This window comes from Palaemon carinicauda, chromosome 28 (assembly GCF_036898095.1).
Source record: "Palaemon carinicauda isolate YSFRI2023 chromosome 28, ASM3689809v2, whole genome shotgun sequence".
NCBI lineage: Eukaryota > Metazoa > Arthropoda > Malacostraca > Decapoda > Palaemonidae > Palaemon > Palaemon carinicauda.
In genome coordinates, this window is record NC_090752.1 from 2,003,821 (window position 1) to 2,028,820 (window position 25,000).

Consider the following 25,000-nt stretch of genomic DNA (forward strand, 5'->3'; position numbering starts at 1 on the left):
AAAAAATTATAAAAAATATGCAAAAAAAATTTAAATAGCAGTTTTTTGCAAGGACGTACTGGTACGTCCATGGGGGTAAAGGGATGAGTTTTGTGAAGCGTACCAGTACGTCCTTTGGGGGTAAAAGGGTTAAGTATTAAGGTCTTTGACAACTCGCCTTTCTTTTTCTTTGTGTTCAGAATTATATCGATAATTGTCATATAGTTTAAAGTTTATCAAGATATTTATAGAATGTCAATATAGATACTGTACTAACTTAGGAAATTGAGAAATGAATGTGCTAGCTAGCATTTAAGATAACTAGCAATTGAAATTTGGGTAAATATTTGCTATTGATCACATAGCTATTTCAATCTATGGTGGCACTCACAATGTTGTTATTATTATTATTCCTTGCTAAGCTACAACCCTAGTTAGAAAAGCAGGATGCTATAAGCCCAAGGGCTCCAACAGGGAAAATAGCTCAGTGAGGAATGGAAATATACAAAATAAGTTTGAGAATAATAACATTAAAATAAATCTTTCATTTATAAACTATAAAAACTTCAAAATAACAAGAGAAAGAGAAATAAGATAAAATGGTTAGCCCAAATCTACCCTCAAACAAGGGAACTCTAGCCCAAGACAGTGGAAGACATGGTACAGAGGCTATGGTACTACCCAAGACAAGAGAACAATGGTTTGATTTTGGAGTGTCCTCCTTGAAGAGCTGCTAACCACAGCTAAAGAGTCTATCCTTACCAAGAGGAAAATGGCCACTGAACAACTACATTGCAGTAGCTAACATCTCAAGTGAAGAATTGTTTGAGATTCGGCTGATTGCTCCGTAAAAGAAATTTGTATTTATTTTTCTAGTTTCATTTCATCCATTTACAGTAGGTATTTATGCAGTACAGAATAATTGCAAGATGGCTGATAAATGATTATTCCTAATCGGATTGTTGAATCCATAGAAATTCAAAAGTTCAAACTTGCAGCAAGTGATTTCATGTTGAACAGGCTGACATAAGTCTTTATAGTTTGTATATGAAATGTTTTAATGTTGTTAATGTTTTTAAAATATTTAATTTAAATTGTTTATCACTACATATATCGTTTAATTATTTCCTTATTTCCTTTCCTCACTGGGTTATTTTTCCCCGTTGGAGCCTTTGGGCTTATAACCTCTTGCTTTTCCAACCAGGGTTGTAGCTTAGCTAGTAATAATAACAATGATAATAAAAATTGGTATTCTGACAAGTCAGGCTTCCAGCGTTAGGTACAGACCTACCACCATCTCTTAGTTTTTTGCTTGGGCCATGTTTTATATAGGAACCACTGCTCTTTTAAGGAACCGATTGTGATTCAAATTCTTTTTTAGCATTTCATAAGGTATTTATTGCACATTGTCGTTTGGATTGAAAGACATTGGTAGGAATACTTTTCTTGTAGTTACTGTACGGACACGAGTCGTGGTATAACAATGTACCAATATCCAACAGATTTTGTAGATTTGAGAACAAAGCCCCCAAAAGAATATTAGGAGTTAAATGGCTGGACAGGATTAGAAATTAAACTATAAGAGAGATTACTCAAGTGCCATATGTAGATGAGGTCATGGTGAGGGCTAGATGGAGATGTTTTGGGCATGGTCTTCGCACTCCCTGAGAGAGATTAGTTCACCAAACTTTCAATTGGGCTCCATAAGGCACTAGAAGAGTTGGAAGACCCAGTCCTACATGGCTAAGGACTATGAAGGGTGAAGTAGGAACTGATGAATGGAGAAGTATTGAATTAACGCTTTTACCCCCAAAAGGACGTACTGTTACGTTTCACAAAGCCCATCCCTTTATCCCCATGGACGTTCCGGTACTTCCTTGCAAAAAAATGCTATAAAATTTTTTTTTTTCATATTTTTGATATTTTTTTTGAAAAAATTCAGGCATTTTCCAAGAGAATGACACCAACCTGACCTCCCTATGACAAAAATTAAGGCTGTTAGAGCAATTTAAAAGAAATATACTGCAAAATGTGCTGGGAAAAAAATAACCCCTTGGGGGTTAAGCGTTGGAAATTTCCAAAGAGCCTGGGGGTAAAAGGGTTAAAAGCTCAAGATAGAGACTGGCAAAATCGAAAAGAGACCCTTTGCGTCAATAGGCGTAGGAGGAGATGATGATGAGTTATAGTATCTCTTGATGTATGTGAATGTGATCAAATGCTGCTGTTAAAGTTTTGCTTTAGGAGTACAGTACTGTATCGCTTCAATGGTTTGTATGTCTACAGCTCAGTAGCGTGTGTGTATTATAGAAAAATAAGTTGCCTGACAGTATATGGAGTTTATTCATAATAATTTGACTTTGTATGTTGTGAAGAAAGCTTGTAGATTGATGTTTCTTGGTAGTAACTAGATTAGTCATCGACAGTCTAGCTGATAGGGATTAGTTTTTTATTGTCATCCGTTATCATCATTGTAGAATTGAGAGCATTATTCAGTCACTGCGCATTGTTACCTCCTCCGACGAAGTTGGAAGGAGGTTATGTTTTCGCCCCTGTTTGTGTGTGTGTGTGTATTTGGGAATAGCTTCCTGGCCACAATTTTAATTGTAGAGTAATGAAACTTGCAGGGATTAACTCATGTAAAAAGCTGGAAATGATTAAATTTTAAAAGGTCAAGATCACAGTCAAGCAAAATGCCCATTTCACGTAATCAGCCATAAGTTTGGACATCGTTGTCACAGAGACTTCAAACTGGGTTCATATTTGAGGGTATGAAAATCCATGCCAATTAATACATTTTAAGGTCAAAGGTCAAGATTGAGAAATAAGCTACTACGGCAGAGGTCTGCTCTCTACCGAGTGCTCCTCTAGTTATCGATGGGATACCTCGTGGTTGATTGATGCAAACTTATTAGGGTGTTCTAAGTAGCTTCGATCTTTTACTGAACAATGGTATGCACCTTTAAAAGAACGTAAAAAAATTTTGAGATAGGTTTTAAGGTGTGTAGAAACAAATTGTTCTTTAGTAATTAATACTTTCCTATCTTGGTTGAATAGAAACTCCATCTTTAGCTACAAGAGAAAGCTAGATTCATGCTAGAGACTCTTTAGCTATGGTAAGCCTCTCTTCTTGGGAAGGACACAAAATCAAACCATTGTTCTCTAGTCTTGGGTTTGATTGATTGATTTGAGGTTTTCTGGCAGTACCACAGCCTCTGTACCATGGTCTTCCACTGTCTTGGGTTAGAGTTCTCTTGCTTGAGGGTACACTCGGACACACTATTCTGTCATATTTCTCTTCCTCTTGTTTTGTTAAAGTTTTTATAGTTTGTATGTGAAATATTTTATTTTAATGTTGTTACTGTTCTTAAGATATTTTATTATTCCTTGTTTCCTTTCTTCGCTGGGCTATTTTCCCTGTTTGAGCCCATGGGGTTATAGCATCCTGCTTTTCCAACTAGGATTGTAGCTTAGCAAGTAATAATGATAATAATAATAGAACTGGTTTGCGTAAGTGGAAGTGACGTCTGTTTACTTAATTACTGATAATTTATAATTGTTCCTTCACTAACAAACCTTGCGTTATTTATAGGGATTTTCCTTTCGGCGAAGCTGAAAGGATAATCTTTCTGAATAACTACAGGTTTGTATATGTTAGGAAAAACACAAATTATTTCCATATTTGTAATTTCTGGACTCGCTATACTGTACGCATCTAGAAGAGTTAAATACAGTACTGTAACTGTACAGTATATGACACAAATATGACTTGATTTAAAAATCCTTCTGTATGAATTACTAACTAATCCTTTGAAATTATCGTTTATATGCATGATTAATACTTTATAAGAACCATTTCAGTACAGTATTACAATGTTTATGCAATAATATTTACAATAACATTAAATTTTTTTTTCAAAATACCCTGTAATACTGTTACTGAATTTTCAAAGCATTTAGCCTAAGTACTGCAGTCTCTTTAGGCTTGGAGATCCTTATGAAAAACCTCTCTTTCTTATGCATCATTCACGGAACAGTACAGCGCTTGGCCAGGCGCCCGTCGAACTGCCACACTCATGTGGTCGGACTTCTGGGAGTTGTCCATGGTATAAAATGTAGTGCTTAATGTAGTCTGTATGTAGTTATGATGTTGTACTGTATGTGTATGTGACTTTAATTCTCACAAAGAAGATTTTTACACATAATTCAGCCATCTTAAAAGAGGAATTGCTCCGACACTACATACAAACCTTCCGCTATATCCAGGGATATACTTTCGGCGAAGTTGAAAGTATATCCCTATAAATATCTCCAGGTTTGTATCATTAGGGAAAATGCAAATTACTGTACAAGTGCTTTCAAATTTGTAATTTTTCTCCCCTACCATTAAACTATGTGATCGCTATGTATAAGTTTGCGTCCCCTCTAGAGGTCTGGCTTTCATTTTACAGTAAGGATGTTTGTTAACCCTTTTACCCCCGGGGTATCTGGAAATTTCCAACCCTTATCCCCTAGGGAATTATATTTTTTCAAGCACATTTTGCAGTATATATTTTTTAAATTGCTCTAACAGCCTTAATTTTTGTCATAGAGAGGTCAGGTTGGTCTCATTCTCTTGGAAAATGTCTGAATTTTCTCAAAAAATTGTCAAAAAATTGCAAAAAAAAAAAAAAAATAGCAGTTTTTTGCAAGGACGTACCGGTAAGTCCATGGGGGTAAAGGGATGAGTTTTGTGAAACGTACCAGTGCGTCCTTTGGGGGTAATAGGGTTAATCAATCCTTGGTGAATCGCCATTTCAATTCCGTTATTGTACGTAATGATGTCTTGTTCATACTGATTTAGAAGAACGACTTTGAATTAATATTATACCCATTAACCATTTTAAATTATTGCACAGATAGTTATACTGTTTAAAGTTAATGTACTTTACTTTTATTGATTAATTGTAGACCATTTATACCGAAGGATCAGATAATATGGCGTTATACTGATAGAATTATATTAATATAGAACAATAGATTTCTAGCACACAATTGTTCATACACAAAATGCAAACCTTTGTCATTTAGTAGTAGTATTATTTCAGCGTAGTTGGAAATCGGCTGTTAAATTTTATAATGAGGTGTCGATAGTTTAGCGGTGGGTGGTGGGAAACCCTGCCCCCTTGACAGAACACTGAGTAGTCTCTTTGACATTAGCCGCAGAGCAGTACAGACGTTTGGCGCTAAATAAAATCATACCAAACTTCTTCCGACTCCCCTTCACGCGAGTGTGACACAGGTGGTGCAGTAACTCTTGCCAACCTTCAGGAAAGTCAAGTAGTACGAGGAGTTTGCAATTCTGCTCCTACTGCAGGTGCGCATCATCCTCTTCCTTCGGCTGACAGCAAGATGCCAAGGCTAACTCAATGCAGAGGACGAGTGTCTTTTCAGCGAGAATTATGATATGACGATACACTTCAGATCAGCGAAATCTACCTGTGTGAAGACTTTTACATGATCACCTTAGTAGTGTTCGCCTCATACACGATTGTCTTCACTCACACTATCCCCAGGGGATAGTTCTTCATATGCATGATTACCTCCACCTGCATGATCTCCACATGCATGATCTCCTTGATGCTCACGATCCCCTTAACGTACACGATAACCTTCACTCAGAGCTACATCCTGAGATATTAGGACTCCACAAGCCAAGTCCCCAACGACAGTTCCCACCAGTAAAATGTTCACGCTCATAATCTTCCACGCGCAAAATTTTTACAAGCAGCATCTCCATGCTCTAAATCTTCATTAGTAAGGCACTCATGCACTAGGGATCCCTGTCTATGCTCTCCATGAGTAGTATTTCACACACTATAGACCCATGAGCTAGGTTAAATGTGCTTAGGCCCCTACTTGTAAAGAATTCATGCGCCATCTCACCTGTAGATAGGTGTCCACACCCTCACTTAACTGCGAGGTCGTCGTGATCATGCTTGCCCAGTTTTAGGTCCTCCTCTGTAGTCTCCTTATGATTTTGCACACCATTAGGTCTTCGTATCAGTGGTCTTCTTGCTACCGTTCCATGGGGGAACAGTTGACAGAAAGAACTCCATGTGGTCACACTTCATGCAACAGGATTTAAGAATCCAAGGAGAGGAGAGACAATGACCCAAGCCCTTCAAACTCGACATCCAGGTGCTCCTAGAGTGATTGGGAGGTTCAAAATCTAGAGGATGTTGTCTCTCTTCCCATTGCTCCCAGACATTTCAGCTTCTTTAGGATAACAGTTCCTCTGTTACCGACTGTCTTTCCACAGAAACCAAGGCTATCACCTAAGAAACTTTTCTCACGATGTTAGGAGGTGGATAGGAGTCAACACTCCAGCATCTCTACAGGTCCCAGTGTTTTGACATCCCCGGATTTTAAATTATTCAGCTTGGTTATAGGAACTTCCTCCTTCCAAATGATAAAACTCATATCATAGAGCAACAGATTATACCTGTGTAGGAACAAAGTACAAATTTTTAATTTTTTTTCTATTTTTCCTAACTTCTGTTTAGAAATTCCCCAACTTAGAAACATTCGGATATACAAACACAAATTTGATTGAAAATAGCAAAGATAAGATAAAGAAATACATTAATAAAAAGTTTTATATCATTTAATACATTAAGCAAAATGACATCTGTAATAACCTGATATCTTATTTCATGTGAAACCCGACTATTTGTTGACTTTTGTAGCTGGAATTCATAGGCATGGGATTGAGGTTAGGCCTACGCTAGGCCAAATTTAACAAAATTTGATTTACAAACAATTCAACTTACAAGCAGCTTCTTGGAACCTATTAAGTTTGTAAGTTGTGAACCTGTACGAACTTTAGTCCTTCAAGTTACACTTCACTCCTGGACAAAGATAAAATGGCACTCATTGTGCTGGGAAAGAAGCGGCACTTCACCCGCCAGTAACTACTGATGCCTCGTTATGAATTTTAACATCCGTGTTAGGGCTACGCTGAAAACGTGCTCCTTTTAAAGGACTCTTGCTTGTATAGTTAGGAAAATGCAAATTACTTTAAAAATTTCTGATCTTTGCTTGGAACAGTTTTAGATTTGGGCTACTTTGACTTGACGAAATATATTAACTACAGTCTCGTAAGTTAGGTAAAATGCAAATGATTAAAAGTTTGTGATTTTTGTTTGGAACAGTTTTAGATTTAGGGGACTTTGTCTTACCGAAATATATTAACTACAGTCTCGTAAGATTTCATAAAATTATGATAGGTTTATGGGAAGCTATTCATGATCGAGTCTAGAAATGTTTGCAAAAAATTGAGTATTTTATGCATTAATTATTTAAATATTGCTTGCAAAAAGTTTCGCCAAAAATATTGAAAAATTTATAGTAATCTGTTCATGGTCAAGAGTGTGTGGAAAGTTTCGCAAATCACTTTACCGATTATTTGTGTATGTTAATACAGTATACAGTACCGTATATATTATTTACAAGATAATTCATGGGATATGTAGCATGTGCATATTGCAAGCCTCTGGTTTCTAGAGGTACCCCTGTGTTGAGTTGCACGCATGGTATCCCTATTTCATTATATCGATCTGCCTGACACTCGAAATTTCACAGACTTCTGCAAAATTTTTGCCTTACTATTTCCTTCATATTCTTGCTTTAGCCATTTTTTATGTATGAATCAGTGCTTGAAATGTTTGACATTGTATGTGAATATACATTTCATGAAATTTTTGGCAAAATGTTAGTTTGTTGAGCAGCATTGCATGCATTGAGATGCTCACTTTCCAAGCTCATATGCTTAGCAAGTCCCTTCCTCATATGCACAGCCTGTTCCAGTAATGCATTGTCTTTGTTTTGGTGTAATAAAACTGTATTTCCTTGGATTTACTGAGCGATAAATTTTCAATAGTTATGCATAAAAATATATGCCGAATAAATTGCAGGTATCACTTCAATCTGCCACTCACTTTGCATTCGTTAACTATGTTAACTGTGAGAGTTGTGTTTAACCCTTTTACCCCAAGGGTATTTGGAAATTTCCAACCCTTAACCCCCAAGGGTTATTTTTTTTTTCAAGCACATTTTGCAGTATATATTTTTAAAATTGCTCTAACAGCCTTAATTTTTGTCATAGAGAGGTCAGGTTGGTCTCATTCTCTTGGAAAATGCCTGAATTCTCTCAAAAAATTATCAAAAATATGCAAAAAAGATTTTAAATAGCATTTTTTTGCAAGGACGTACCGGTACGTCCATGGGGGTAAAGGGATGAGTTTTGTGAAATGTACCAGTATGTCCTTTGGGGGTAAAAGGGTTAAAGGTTTAAAGGATGCTCATGAATGGCATAGGCAAAGGACAGTGACATTGCCCTATCAAGTAGGACAATGCCTGAGAGACTGACCATATATACATATGATCAGTGCCCAAGCCCCCTTTTCATCCAAGCTAGGACCAAGGAGGGCCAGGCAATTGCTGCGGATGACTCATCAGATAGAGCCAAAGGCTCCTCCAAACCCCCCCCCCCCCCCCCCATCCTTAGCTCACAAGGATGGTGTGGTTGCAGCGAGCAAAGCGACTAACAAGTTTTAGCGGGACTCAAACCCCAGTCTGGCGTTCCCCAGTCATGGACGTTACCTCATTGGCCGCCGTAACCCTGCAGGAGTTGTCTCATGTGGCTCTGATGTTTAGAAATAGGTTTGTGATGTTTGTTAAGCATTTAGAATGATAGGGAGATGCTATCATGAATATTGTCTCTTGTCTGGCAAAGCTAGGCTTTTTCAGAGGCAAGTGAAGTTTTGATGGCCATTTTGTAGTTTAGGCAATGCAGGTTTTGAATATATTAGTGTTCATCTGTGGTCAAAGAATGCAAATTTTGGTATACATTACATTGTTTTCCAAGTTCACCGAGGCTCCTTTTGATTTGTGTTTAGGTTTATATTAGTATTATTGCTTTAAGGAAAAAGCTGATTAGTCTGGTGTGCACATCCTAATATTTATCAACTATATGTAAATGAGGTGAGTGGTACATCAAAGTTATTTCCCTCAAGGGAATGCTTGAAATGCTGAAAGCGTAGCAATTGTGTAGGGTGAATCTCCGAGTGGTTCTCCAATTGAAAACCAAATTGGTAAAATTTATTTTAGTACACATATACATGAAAATCTTTTTAATGCTGAGGTATTTAGAGAACTTTATGGCAACCCCATACTGTCTAGTTTTCATTCTGATGAAGGGTTAGGGTGTTTTAAATGTCTGTAATTGTAAAAGACATTTTTGTAAGGATGGTATAGTTAATACTAAATACTGTAAGCTAGTTTATAAATGGGTATTATCCTGGTCCTTGCCTCTGTCATTCATGAACAACCTTTAAGGTATGAAGTAAAGTATTATGAACCATATAGCTGACCAAGGGCATTGATACTATTCTTATTTTCTTCCAAGAGAGGAGTAAAGTAACTGGAAATGAGTGCAGTTTGCTTTCTGCATGATAGTATTTCATGCAGGGTCTGTTGTAAAGAATTTTTTTTTACTATAAATTTAGATTGATCCAGTCACTGTGAACACTACTTTTCTTGTAATGACTTTTCGCATTGTTTTCACTTCGTGGACATCTGGAGACTTTCTTGTTTTACACACTATCTTTTCCATAGAAAGGAATAGGGGTATTGGCCTTTTCTCTCTTGAGCCTCAGCCTGTCTGTATGATAGGTCTGTGTAAGTAGGGACTTCTTTTTTTACTGTTATTATTATTATTATTACTTACTAAGCTACAACCCTAGTTGGAAAAGCAGTATGCTATAAGCCCAGGGGCTCCAACAGGGAAAATAGCTCAGTGTGGAAAGGAAAAAAGGAAAATAAAATATTATAAGAAGAGTAACAACAATAAATATCTCCTATATAAACTATAAAAACTTTAACAAAACAAGAGGAAGAGAAATAAGATAAGAGAGTGTGCTCGAATGTACCCTCAAGCAAGAGAACTCTAACCCATGACAGTGAAAGGCCATGGTACATTGGAAATCCTCGAGTTGATAGGAGGACAATGCCTTTACTGCACTTTACATTATTGTTTAAGCTCTACAATTGCCATGTAAGGCGATACATTATTGTTTAAGCTCTACAATTGCCATGTAAGGCGATACATTATTGTTTAAGCTCTACAATTGCCATGTAAGGCGATACATTATTGTTTAAGCTCTACAATTGCCATGTAAGGCGATACATTATTGTTTAAGCCCTACAATTGCCATGTAAGGCGAGACATCTTTGTCTTTTCAGGTTCTTTGGTTCCAACAAGGTTGTCTTATACTCTTGGAAGTATGTAGTAGTCTTGCTTTTAGTTATCATCTAACAGGGACACAAGAAACTTTTTTTGCAGGCATTCAAAATAAGGATTACTCTAATTTTACAATAGTACTGTATTATTTTCCTTCTTGGGGAACATGAAAAGGTGGTTCTGCTAGTGTAATTATTGAAAGTTTTTACTGTAATAGATTGTTTATGATTTACATTATGTTTGACATCTAAGTAAAAGGACCAAATGCACAATACTGTAGTAGCTAACCCTTGTACGTCATTCCTGAACACCATTAGTCACCGTACCTTTGAATTTTTTCAGTTTTTCTTTAATGTTTTTCTGTTTGTTGTTGGGGGCATTTCCTCTTTCTATGGGGCTTTTAAACAACTTTTATGTTAGTTGATTTTTGAGGGGGAAATTGTAATTATTTTCCATACACCACTCTTTATTTTTAATTTACGATTCTTGGTTTTTAGTTTCCCTTGGGTAATTGTAACTATTTTCTGTATACCGGTAATTGTTTTTTTGTAATTTATGATTTATGGTCATTTGTTTTCCCTGGGTAATTGTCAAACATCCCTCTTGCATTGATTTGAATTTCCTTTGAATCTCTTAATTTAATTACGATTTTATTTATACAGCATTTGTTTTAGCAATGGCAATTTCTTTTTTATGAGCCTTTAATTTTTATGCTGTCGGCAAAAAATAACGACATTGTTGAAATTTTATGGGAATTTGAAATTTGAAAAATTATAATTTCATCTATGCATTTTTTAAAAATATTTTTCCCATTCCAAATGCTGTACTATAGTTTTATGACTTAATATGATTAAATAAAATTCTGTAAATGGTTATGCCCATATTTTGTTATATGTTTCACAGTATATAGTGTTTTTTTAATCAATTGTATGACAATATTTTCTACTTACATCTCAATATCTTTATTTGACAGAGGCTTTTGTCACCGTTCATGACTTCCTCGGTTCGTAACATAACCGCAGGCAAGACGGCAACCTTTGAAACCCGTCCATACAAACTCCACAAGCTCGATGAAGCACCCAGCGCCACGTCTTCGTGCACCCGGGAAGAAGCCCTGCTTTATTACAAACAAATGCAGGTGATTAGACGACTGGAGTCGGCCTCAGGAAATCTGTATAAGGAAAAGGTACGAATGTGAAGTTTGTTATTTTGAGGTTTTGACGTACGTGCTAAAGTAACATTAGTTGATAATTAATTTATGTACTATTGTGCTGTATTACAAGTGTTCAAGTTTCTTTCCTCATTTATTTTGACGTTTTGACGTATGTGCTGTAAGTAACATTAGTTATGAATTAATTTATGTACTGATGTACTGTATTACAAGTGTTCGTTTCTTTCTTCATGGAGAAGTTGGATATGTCTAGCACCATTTACCAGGATCTATAAGATTGGTACAGTTAGCTTCATTGATTCCTGTATACTTCACAGAAAGCTAAAGATGAATCCGACAGCTGTTCTTAGCAGGTAATGCTGTGTTTAGCAAATGAGAAACTGTTGGCCTCTATATTAATGTTGTTACTGTTCTTATTACATTTTATATTGTTCATTACTTCTCTTGTAGTTTATTTCCTTTCCTCAGTGGGCTATTTATCCTTGTTGGAGCCCTTGGGCTTGTAGCATCCTGCCTTTCCAACTAGGGTTGTACCTTAGCAAGTAGTAATAATAATGATAAAAAAAACAAAGTTAAGCTTGTAAACACTTGATCAAAAGCTTTTTTGTTAATACTACAAAGTTTGTTAAGCAAATAGCAATATTTTTCTATACAGCCCCTTGTAAAATTAATGAAAATACTTCTGATCCAGTGTTTTGTTCTTTACGCAATGTTTCCTGCAGTTTCTCTTTTGCTAAACACGTTACCTGCTACAGCGTACAGCTACCAGACGCCTCCTTGGTTTCTCGTGAAGTGTACAGTACAGGAATTAATGAAACCAACTACCATTGCAGACCATACAAAGGTAATTATTATACATTATCTCTTTCTTACAGGCTATTCGTGGATTTTGTCATCTCTACAGCGGTCAAGAAGCTATTTGCGTTGGAATAAAAGCTGCTCTTAGACCACAAGATGCAGTAATCACTGCCTACAGAGACCATGGATGGGCCTATGTCATGGGCTGCTCAGTCACAAGTAAGTTCTTGGGAACAGATCGGGATGTTATACAGTATTGCCAAATTATCCATTCAGTATTTGAAGAGATTTTAAGATTTATACTTTCTGTATTTAACCCTTTTACCACCAAAGGACGTACTGGTACGTTTCACAAAAGCCATCCCTTTACCCCCATGGACGTACCGGTACGTCCTTGCAAAAAAATGCTATAAAAATTTTTTTTTCATATTTTTGATAATTTTTTGAGAAAATTCAGGCATTTTCCAAGAGAATGAGACCAACTTGACCTCTCTATGACAAAAATTAAGGCTGTTAGAGCAATTTAGAAAAAATATACTGCAAAACGTGCTGGGAAAAAAATTTCCAAATAGCCTGGGGTTAAAAGGGTTAAAGAGATTTAAAGAATTATGCATTCTGTATTTAAAGAGATTATTCATACCCATCTCAAGCCCTTTATCTTTTTTTAAAGGTATATTGGCCGAACTGACTGGCAGGGCGCAAGGAATGGTACGTGGCAAGGGAGGTTCCATGCACATGTATACCAAAAACTTCTACGGAGGGAACGGTATCGTTGGAGCTCAGGTTCCGGTCGGAGCAGGCGTCGCGCTAGCTAATAAGTATTTGGGAAACGGCGGTATTTGCGTCGCCCTCTACGGAGATGGTGCAGCCAACCAGGTATGTGCACGGATAGTTTTAAGTATATATTGCAATAACGGTAAATTTCTAATTCACATATACAGTAATATGCATTTTAGTATTGAATGTCTTACTAAGAGCCATTAGTATTATGAAGCTTCATCTGTGGTGGATAATGTGGGAGGGTGGGCTGTGGCACCCCTAGCAGTACCAGCCGAACTCAGTTGAGTCCCTTGTCAGGCTGGGAGGAATGTAGAGAGGAGAGGTCCCCTTTTCTGTTTCATTTGTTGGATGTCGGCAACCCCCCAAAATTGGGGGAAGTGCCTTGGTATGTGTATGTATGTAAGAGCCATTTGTAATCTCTAAATCACCCATAGCATTTTAATATTTAGTGTTTTACTAAGAGCCGTTTGTGTGGGCCGAGTTTAACTAAAGTAGTCAGAGCTTGTACATCTTTCAACTGTGTCAGAACTTGTACTATGGACCTTTCTGATATTCAAAGACAGTTTGCTAATGTAATTTAATAATTTTTCATTTAAAGCATACAGTTGGCTTCTTTAAATGTGGTACACTTCACGATTAGCTAAGGAGACATCTGACAGGTGTACATTGCAGCAAAAGAGAGACTGTTGGCAAACTTGGCTGTAAAACTAATTCATCTAGCTTATGTTTATATCAAAATAATTTACACACTTGTATAGAAAAATAGTTATTTGCTTAACAGCACTTAATAAAATTAATAAAATAAAATAAATAAAACGGTTTCTGATCACGTGTTCATAAGTACAGCGATTTTGTTTTACAGGCAGCATTAAACAGTTTCTCTTCTGCTAAGCACATAGCTACTTGCTTTAATATACAACTTTCAAATGTCTCCATGTTTATATCAAAATAATTCTTTTACTTAATGAAGTGCTGTTTAGAAAAAGTTATTTGCTTAACAGCTCTTATAAAAAGTGATCAGAAACATTTTTATTAATTTTACTAAGTTCAACAACTTTGTTTTACAGTAGTGTTGCTATCAGTTTCTCTTTTGCTAAACACATAGCTATAGTCTATTCTTTTTAGTGAGGCAGATTTACACCGACTCGTATGGGTGCCCTTTTAGCTCGGAAAAGTTTCCTGATCGCTGATTGGTTGGACAAGATAATTCTAAGCAATCAGAAAGCAGGAAACTTTTCCGAACTAGAAGGGCACCACTGCGAGTCAGTGCAAATGCGCCTCAATAAAAAAAATTGAGTATAGTTACTTGCTTCAATATACAACTAGCAAATGTCTCATTAACTTTGTCAAGTGTACCACGATTGATGAAGCCAGTTGTGCGAGGGGTTCAGCAGGGGAAGCAGCTCAGTGAGGCAAAGAAATAGAGATTATGAATAAATCGTATATGAGTATTAATGAATACATATGTAGTCTATTAAAACCAATAGACCTTCCGCAACATTGTAGAAAATTACAGTACCAGTAGAAACTAACCAAAACAGATTTCCCCATTAAAATTAATGGCAAAGAAGAACCTATAATGTTGAGTAATACAGTAATAGTAGTTTTCCTAAATGGGCTCTTGAATCGGTAGAACATTAAAAGTTCAAACTTGCAGCAAATATTTTTGTTGAACAGGCTGATAGAAGTCTTTTTTTATAGTTTATATATGAAATATCTCTGTTGATGATGTTACTGTATAAAATATTTTATTTTCATTGTTCATTATTTTTCATACAGTTTTTCTTATTTCCTTTCAACACTGGTCTATTTTTCCTTGTTGGAGACCTTGGGCTTATAGCATCTTACTTTTTCAACCAAGGTTGTAGCTTTGCTAGTAATAACAATAATTAAGCCAGTGTAATGTAAAGTTCAAGGTTTTTCAAATAACCTTAACCATTTTATCTAAAGAAAGGATGACTTGTTTACCTTAATTTTTTTTTTCAGGGACAAGTTTTTGAAGCATATAACATTGCTAAGCTTATGGACCTCCCAAGCGTCTTCATTTGCGAGAACAACGGTTATGGCATGGGAACAAGCGTCGCTCGTGCTTCTGCGTCCACTAATTATTATACCCGAGGAGATTACGTTCCTGGAATTTGGGTTTGTATGATTTTACGCTTATGATTCAGCTTACAGAAGGTCCCCATCTTACAGTAAGCTGAATGTTTGTAAGTTTGGGACCTTCTGTATTCCTCTGTAACCAAATATGTTTGAGTAGCAACGATCTTAGAGTAAATATAAATTTTCTGCAGGCTGTATAAAAATTTCATTATTGTATGGCTCTGTGGTTACTGTATTTCATTATTTTATGGCCCTGTGGATACTGTATTTACAGTCAAGCCTTGCAAGAATGATAATGAAAATTTAAAAACAAAATTCCAACTAGAGATGCACTCAATAGAGCACAGACCTTTGCCGCGGCAGCTTATTTCTAGACTGTTTGCTTGACTGTGACCTTGACCTTCCAAAATTTTATAGTTTCTAGCTTAATCCCTCCAAGTTTCATTACTCTTTAATTGAAATTGTGGCCAGGAAGCTGTTTACAAATACTCGCACAAACATGGGGTAAAACATAACCTCCTTCCAACATCGTTGGCAGAGGTAATTACCTGGTATTTGAAAGAAGGTAGCAGCAGTAGGGGAGTCAGCATTATGAAGCTTCATCAGTGGTGGATAATGTGGGAGGGTGGGCTGTGCCACCCTAGCAGTACTAGCCGAACTCTGTTGAGTCCCTTGTCAGGCTGGGAGTAACAGAGAGGAGATGTCCCCTTTTCTATTTCATTTGTTTGATATCAGCTACCCCCCAAAATTGGGGGAAGTGCCTGGTATATGTATGCGATGTATGAAAGGGTTAACCCTTTTACCCCCGGGGTATTTGGAAATTTCCAACCCTTAACCCCCAAGGGGTTATTTTTTTCCCAGCACATTTTGCAGTATATTTTATTTAAATTGCTCTAACAGCCTTAATTTTTGTCATAGAGAGATCAGGTTGGTCTCATTCTCTTGGAAAATGCCTGAATTTTCTCAAAAAATTATCAAAAAATATGAAAAGCTAATTTTCATAGCATTTTTTTGCAAGGACGTACCGGCACGTCCATGGGGGTAAAGGGATGGCTTCTGTGAAACGTACCAGTACGTCCTTTGGGGGTAAAAGGGTTAATTGATTCATTGGAAAATTATCACAAAAAGCTTAATCTCTTTTCTTTCAGATTGACGGTATGGACTTACTTAGCGTAAAAGAAGCCCTCAAGTACTGCATCGATTACTGCGGTTCCGGGAAAGGACCCTTGGTTCTAGAAGTTGCCACATACCGTTATTCAGGTCACTCCATGTCCGATCCCGGCACGTCTTACCGTACCCGCGATGAAATCCAAGAAGTGAGGCAGACCAGAGATCCAATCATGCTTCTCAAAGAGAATATTCTCGCTGCAGAGCTTGTTACGCCCGATGAGCTAAAGGTATGTATTTCGGAATTAAAGTTCGCTCGGTATAATTTCAGATGCTGTAGTATGAAAGGTACTTTTTAATTAGTTTGTGCTACATAATTTTCATGTGTAAGCATATAGAAAATTTTAAAATTATTCTTTTAAGATTCAATTATTTTTTGGAAAATATAAAGATATGAAATTTGACTCCTATTAGAAATCTGTTTAGAATTTATAAAAAGTTAAATATAGCACTTAAAAATGGTGAATGTTTTGTGTAAAACTTATACATACAAAGTTAAATATAGCACTTATAAATGGTGAATGTTTTGTGTAAAACTTATACAAAGTTAAATATAGCACTTAAAAATGGTGAATGTTTTGTGTAAAACTTATACAAAGTTAAATATAGCACTTAAAAATGGTGAATGTTTTGTGTAAAACTTTTACAAAGTTAAATATAGCACTTAAAAATGGTGAATGTTTTGTGTAAAACTTTTACAAAGTTAAATATAGCACTTAAAAATGGTGAATGTTTTGTGTAAAACTTTTACAAAGTTAAATATAGCACTTAAAAATGGTGAATGTTTCATGTAAAACTTATAAAATGTTAAATATAGCACTTAAAAATGGTGAATGTTTTGTGTAAAACTTATACAAAGTTAAATATAGCACTTATAAATGGTGAATGTTTTGTGTAAAACTTATACAAAGTTAAATATAGCACTTAAAAATGGTGAATGTTTTGTGTAAAACTTATACATACAAAGTTAAATATAGCACTTAAAAATGGTGAATGTTTTGTGTAAAACTTATACAAAGTTAAATATAGCACTTATAAATGGTGAATGTTTTGTGTAAAACTTATACAAAGTTAAATATAGCACTTAAAAATGGTGAATGTTTTGTGTAAAACTTATACAAAGTTAAATATAGCACTTAAAAATGGTGAATGTTTTGTGTAAAACTTATACATACAAAGTTAAATATAGCACTTAAAAATGGTGAATGTTTTGTGTAAAACTTATACAAAGTTAAATATAGCACTTATAAATGGTGAATGTTTTGTGTAAAACTTATACAAAGTTAAATATAGCACTTAAAAATGGTGAATGTTTTGTGTAAAACTTATACATACAAAGTTAAATATAGCACTTAAAAATGGTGAATGTTTTGTGTAAAACTTATACAAAGTTAAATATAGCACTTATAAATGGTGAATGTTTTGTGTAAAACTTATACAAAGTTAAATATAGCACTTATAAATGGTGAATGTTTTGTGTAAAACTTATACAAAGTTAAATATAGCACTTAAAAATGGTGAATGTTTTGTGTAAAACTTATACAAAGTTAAATATAGCACTTAAAAATGGTGAATGTTTTGTGTAAAACTTATACAAAGTTAAATATAGCACTTAAAAATGGTGAATGTTTCGTGTAAAAATTATACAAAGTTAAATATAGCACTTAAAAATGGTGAATGTTTCGTGTAAAAATTATACAAAGTTAAATATAGCACTAAAAAATGGTGAATGTTTTGTGTAAAACTTATACAAAGCTAAATATAGCACTTAAAAATGGTGAATGTGTTGTGTAAAACTTATACAAAAGTTATATATAGCACTTAAATTTATGGTGAATGTTTAATGTGAAATTAAATTACTATTTGCAATATGTTTAAAACTTAAAAAAAAATGTTAGAATATGAAAAGGTTGCTTATATAAACCAATTTTTTCTCTTAACCAATTCCTGGGATATTTTACTTAATGATTTTCTTGTCTCTACAGAAAATCGATTCGGAGGTTCGCAAAGAAGTTGACGAAGGCGTTAAGATTGCCAAGTCCGACAAAGAAATTGCCATTCAAGAACTGGCAGCCGACGTTTATTCAGAACCTTTAGAAACGGTCATTCGCGGAACTACTCCCTTCGACCCATACACACACATGCGTTTAAGCAAAATAATAAACCCACATTAAATTATATTGTCCATTTAATTAAGTGTTGTAAATAAATGGTTTTCCGTTAAATTCTTTTTTTTTTATGAAAAAGTTATCAGACATTTGTTTTAGGTAGTATATTAGTTAGAAGGTGTCCATGTTCAACATGACAAGTCATTTTCTACAAGGTTTGTAGGCAATGATAGTATCACTTAAATTTTCTATTACTCTACCTAACTTATGCTAAAAATATTTTGGGAGAAGGTTTATTCAATATCAGTACACAGTGATATTATTGCTTACATTTTGTATAACTGTACCAAGTGGTAAAGTCTGCAATATCTGCAAGGAAGTAAATTACGATCAAAGTATCTATTTGGAAAATGTTTCAAGCAATAAGTTGAATAACTATTGCTTGCCAAGCTTAAAATCTTGAGTCTTTCACAGAGTGACCAGAAAACTTTAATCTGTTGCCTTATTTCCATAGATTTATGTATCAGAAACTCTAGGCCAGAGAGTATAACGGTAAAAATATAATTTAAAACTTCCCTAGATTTATTTATCAGAAACTCTAGACTAGAGAGTATAACGGTAAAAATATAATTTAAATTTTTACATCCATTTTAGTCCTGAAAGACAGAGTAACTTTATAAAAGCCAAATGAGTTTGTAAGGATGGTTAGACTGCACACAGTAAGTAAGTAAGTGACAGTAATGCCATGTAATGTGTACATATGTACCATAGCTATCAATAAAGACTACTATGTTTAGTTTTTTTTATGATTTGGGAACCTTGGCAAAATTAGAAGTTTTTATTACACACACAAGTTTATGGAAATATCACATTTCTGAGTAGTTTATGGAAAAATAATTATTCTGTACGACTGGCAATTGCATTAATGGAAGTACTTTGCTATCCACTAAAAGATAAAGTAATCTTTTATTTACAATAAAGAAAAAAAGTTTCCTATTTAATACTTTGTTTTTTTTTGTAATTTATTTACTTTCATAACAATTGCATAAACGAACTACTAAGGTATATTTATAGTTTCGTTTTTTTAACTCATACATTACAGGAAGTATTCTATTTTCAGGTTTCAATGATGATTAAGATATGTTTTTTATGTCGTTGGTAGACCAAATCTAAGAATGTAAACTACTGTACTGTAATCAGTCTCTTCCTCGGAGAACAGCCTATATTAATGCTATAGCGTTGTGTCAAGGATATATATTGTTCTCTGCTCTTTAAACCCATCTTTATCAACATTTTCGTAAAACATACTCTAGCTTTATTATTAATAGTTTTTATAATTAATTTAGTTCTGTTTATCTGAGAAATGGACACTCCTGTTTAAAGGTCGCTCATGAATGGCAGAGGGGAGGGCCAGTGCCATTGCCCTAGCAGTCAGGGCAATGCCTTAAAGACTAACCATATATCATATGATCAGCGCCCAAGCTGCCTTTCCACACAAGCTGGGACCAGCAAGGGCCAGGCAATGGCTGCTGAGGACTCAACAGATAGACCTAAAGGCTCCCTCAAACCCCCGAACCTTTGCTCACAAAGATGGTAAGGTTGCAGACACTAATGGGACTAACGAGTCTGAGCGGGACTCGAACCCCCATCTGGCAAACACCAGACAGAGACGTTACCAATCAGGCCACAATAACCCGTAAAAGTCACAGTGGTCAACTATCAGGTCGTCATATTCCCCAGTACTATACAGCATCAATTGTTGAATTAATCTTGAATAAAAGATTGTCGGGAAGAAACTGGTTTGTGAAGCTCTGAACCTTCCATTTTATGTTCAGAGGTTTTGTGAACTATTATAGATTTTGATCTGGCAATGCAGCATATTGAAACCTATTAGGCATGAAGAGAATCCTTTTGACTTTGCAGTTGTTCCTTTTTTTTACTTGAAGCGGTTTGTTCTTTTTTTTCTCTTGAAGCGGTTTGTGCCTTTCCTCATCTTTTTCTTGCTACCATCTTTTTTACTTGTCACTTAACAGTTTTGGTCTGCTGAACCAAAGAATTTCTAAGATGTTTGATTGTACAAGGATCTTTCCACAGCACTTTTCTAGTGCATTTTCTTCCAAGTTTATGCTGCATTTGGTAGAGTATAGGTCTTTATAGGCATCTGGCATTTTAATTGTTTGTGCTAATGGAATATTGTAATTAAAGTTAGGTTTGTCCATTAGGTTAGTTTATATAAGTTGATGCTTTCTATATGTCATCTCATTACATGGTCAACGTTCAGTTGTCCTTCAAGATAATAGTTTTTAACCTTGTCCTAAGCATTTCTTTCAATCACAACATGGTGACAACATATTTGAAACTTCCCTGCCTGGCAGTGTGTTGGAAAGGAGTTTGAGACTCACTCAAACTCCATAAGTTCGAGACTCACTCAAACTCCATAAGTTCGAGACTCGCTCAACCTCCATAAGTTCGAGAGTCACTCAAACTCCATAGTTTTTGGAAGTGAATATAATCTCATCATCCTTGTGATCTAGGAACAATGGGTTCGGAAGAACCTATAGGTCTATCAACATAGCCAACAGCAGTCATTGCTTGGCCCTTCTTGGTCCTAGCTTGATGAATAGAGGTCTCGGTCTCTGGCCATATGTATAAGTTTCTAAGGCATTGTTCTGTACCTTGCATTTGCCATTCATGAGAGACTTTAAACTCATCCCTCTTATCAATGACACTTAAACAATTTGGAGATCAGGAATCTCTTTATCCAATATTATTTTGCAATCCGGAGGATTTCTTGAAATCTGTAAACTTCTGATTTGCAATGGTGTTCATCACTTCATTTCTCCTCTAGCAGAAATATGGCTAACAATGCTTTGGCTTTTATATTTCTTTTCAAATTTCATGGGTGTTGTTTTCTCTAAATTTTTTTATAATTCCATTCATGCCTTTCGACTTTGACATATATATATATATGACCTCTTCCTCTGTTAGAATCAGTTTATATGAAATTAGCGCTCCTTTGTAGCTTTATCTATTACTGATTTTGCACCAGTAAGCTATCTGTAAAATTTCTTATATACCTGCCTCTCTAAATCTCTTCTTGTTCATCTTTAGATCACTGGATCAATGAGTACCCTCTTAATGTAATTTGATTTATAGCGTATCACATAGCCAATTTCTGAGCCTAGGGAAGCCATTCAGAATCCAGGTACAATTTATGCAGAGGCTTACTGTTCCATCATGTAGAATTTAAGCAAGATGGAAGAAGGGAATGGAAATGACTTAGAAAAGGAAGTGAAGTTAATTGCTGATAGTAGTACCTGCTGTGCACTGAAAGAGATGTATGAACTGTTACTAACCCATTCCCCCTAAAACAAGTGTCTTTTGACAGAGCCCGTCGAATAAGGTAATTTGATGGTCAAATTCCTTCCGCAGATCTGTAAATCCTACTTCGTTTATAGTGTTCTTCCCTCCTTTGCAAAAGTTTTTCTGTAGTCCTAGATCTCCTTCTGCAGATCTGTAAATCCTACTTCGTTTATAGTGTTCGTCCCTCCTTTTCAAAAGTTTTTCCGTAATCCTAGATCTCCTTCTGCAGATCTGTAAATCCTACTTCATTTATAGTGTTCTTCCCTCCTTTGCAAAAGTTTTTCTGTAGTCCTAGATCTCCTTCTGCAGATCTGTAAATCCTAATTCGTTTATAATGTTCTTCCCTCCTTTGCAAAAGTTTTTCTGTAGTCCTAGATCTCCTTCTGCAGATCTGTAAATCCTACTTCGTTTATAGTGTTCTTCCCTCCTTTGCAAAAGTTTTTCTGTAGTCCTAGACTTTGTATTCTTAGTTTTCTTTCCCATAATGACAAGCTGATTTGACAATGTAAACAGTAGCATCTTCAAAACTCATACTTTCTACTCTTTCTTTCTAATACCATCTATTCCTTAAGAGTGTTTTCATATACTGTAGGAAACTCTTCAGGGGCTCCTATCAAGTCAATTTTTCCAGATCATCTTGGGGCTTTTCCACTTTTATGTTCCTCAGCAATCTTTTAATATCTTCATGTATTTTTACTGGCTATTAAATTCTTTTTTTATTGGCTGCATTGATCAGGGTGTCAGATAACATATTACCAGGAGTATACTGTTCACCTGCTAAAATATCTATTGCCATCCTGGCAAGGGTTAAAAGCTACCTTTTAGTATGTACACCCAGGCCTGAAATTTATGCTTCATATATTGAAAGGATAACGTCTCACAGGATTTTTTATACACTTCCCCCAAAATTGGGGGAAGTGCCTTTGGTATATGGATGGATATTGAAAGGAAGTGGTTCTCATCTACCAATGGATTAGATTGTTCTACACAGCATTTACATATAAGATTTTATATTTATAATATTTTCTATGTAAAACCTACCAAAAATAAATGGATTCCACTTACATTAAGCTTTCCCTTGTTACTGCCGTTAATGAAAGAAAGCGGTACCATGGACCCGAGACCCTCGGCTGGACTCTTCTTGCTTTGTGAGCTGTTCACTGAATTGACAATTGAAAGGTGGTAAGTCACCAGTAGGACTTTGCTTTTCACTGTGACAACGTAAGTTTATCCTCGGCAATATTTTCTCGTCTCCAAAGGACTGTGGGAAGGAGAGAAAGATTGTCAGTTAGATAACTAATGCAACCAGTTTATATACTGTACATATATTTTGAAACAATATTATTGTATAGTTTATAAACAGGGTATAATAGACAGAAGTAAAGCAGAGTTTATTAAAAAATAACAGCCTAAACTGTAGCAAAAGAACACAACCTACAATACTGTATTTAGGAAGTACAGTGTATTTCCGAGAAAGGATTTATAGCGGTAACGATTTGTATTTCAAATTAAAGGAAATATAAGTAAATATCAACAAATTGTTGTAACATATTTTTCTAAAATTTGTAAAAAGATTTACAAGAGGAATTCTTCTGTTCGTATTGCATTAATGAATACAGTAGTATAAAAATTCACTAAAATACCACATTGTTTTTGCATATTCTGAAATTCACAAAGAACTGGCACTTATAACTTCGAAGATAACATTATCATTAGAAAATCTGCGATTGAAAAATAAAACCTAATCCATACAAATATTTGCAAGAACACTAATATAAAACTTTTTTAATCTTAAATAGCTTGTGTGACCCATGATTCCAGAGACTGACCATGTATACATATGATTAGTTCCCAAGCCCGTTCTCCATCAAACTAGGAGAAGGGAGGGCCAGACAATGGCTGCCAAAGACAACAGGTAGACTTATAAGCTCCTCCAAAGCCACATTAATAGCTCACAGGGATGGCAAGTTTGCAGTCACTATTATAAACTATAGAGTTTGAGCGGGTCTCAAACTCCCAACTAACAGATTATCAAGAAGTTAAGTTCCAATAAGAATTTGGGCACAGATGGCCAATCAAAGCTAAGTTGCTGTGGGTTGTAGTACGCGGGTGGTAGCATGCCTGACTGGTGATTGCCAGACTAGGGTTAGAGTCCCGCTTAAACTCGTTAGTGCCTTTGGTCGCTGCAACTTCACCATCCTTGTGAGCTATGGATGGGGGTTTGAGGGGAGCCTATAGGTCTATCTGCTGAGTCATCAGTAGACATTGCCTAGCCCTCCTTGCTCCTAGCTTGGGTGGAGAGGGGGCTTGGGCGCTGATCATATGTATATATGGTCAGTCTCTAGGGCATATCCTGCTTGATAGGGCAATGTTGCTATCCCTTGCCTCTGCCATTCATGAGCGACCATTAAACCTTTAAAACTACAACTGGGGTAACAGCTAGGGACTAGGGACTCCACAGAAAACCTTAAGTAATATCTAAAGTGGACCAAGCGAGGTTCAATGATGACACGTGCCCCATTTTGGGAACTGAGAAATTTGTAAAATTTAAGGGTAAATTCTAAAATTTATAATTTGGCCTATTACAAATTTTCAAATAATCCCAAGCTGGACTGCTACAATTTTTCAGATATAATAAATATATAATTTTTCAACAAAAATCCTTAATTAGGCCTTTTATAGTAACTTTCACTCTTGGAGAGAGAGAGAGAGAGAGAGAGAGAGAGAGAGAGAGAGAGAGAGAGAGAGAGAGAGAGAGAGAGAGAGAGGGAGGGAGGGAGCACTGTTACACAATTGAAAAATAATTGAAAAGGTTAAAATTTTATAAAATAAAAAATCTAGTATTTTTAAGATTTAATACAGGAATAAGATTGGTACTAGATATGCATTTTAATATATATATATATATATATATATATATATATATATATATATATATATATATATATATATATATATATATATATTGTGTGTGTGTGTGTGTATACACACACACACACACACACACACATATATATATATATATATATATATATATATATATATATATATATATATATATATATATATATATATATATATATATATATTGTGTGTGTGTGTGTGTATACACACACACACACACATATATATATATATATATATATATATATATATATATATATATATATATATATATATATATATATATATATATATATATGTGTGTGTGTGTGTGTGTGTGTGTGTGTGTGTGTGTGTGTGTGTGTGTGT

At 35.3% G+C, this 25,000-nt stretch overlaps 1 protein-coding gene across 2 annotated transcripts in view; it reads left to right on the plus strand.

Annotated features, from left to right (window-relative positions):
• LOC137621425 (probable pyruvate dehydrogenase E1 component subunit alpha, mitochondrial) overlaps positions 1 to 18,502 on the plus strand; it is a 20,541-nt gene extending 2,039 nt beyond the window's left edge. Inside the window, exons 2-8 of one of the 2 annotated variants that reach the window (XM_068351722.1) lie at positions 4,014 to 4,082; positions 11,232 to 11,444; positions 12,305 to 12,446; positions 12,898 to 13,103; positions 14,994 to 15,149; positions 16,259 to 16,507; positions 18,263 to 18,502. In XM_068351722.1, coding sequence (XP_068207823.1) covers positions 4,014 to 4,082; positions 11,232 to 11,444; positions 12,305 to 12,446; positions 12,898 to 13,103; positions 14,994 to 15,149; positions 16,259 to 16,507; positions 18,263 to 18,451 — 1,224 coding nt within the window. In that variant the 3' untranslated portion in view covers positions 18,452 to 18,502. The remainder of the gene's footprint in view (positions 1 to 4,013; positions 4,083 to 11,231; positions 11,445 to 12,304; positions 12,447 to 12,897; positions 13,104 to 14,993; positions 15,150 to 16,258; positions 16,508 to 18,262) is intronic. The other variant, XM_068351723.1, reaches the window with a different exon arrangement.
• Positions 18,503 to 25,000: the final 6,498 nt, after the last annotated feature.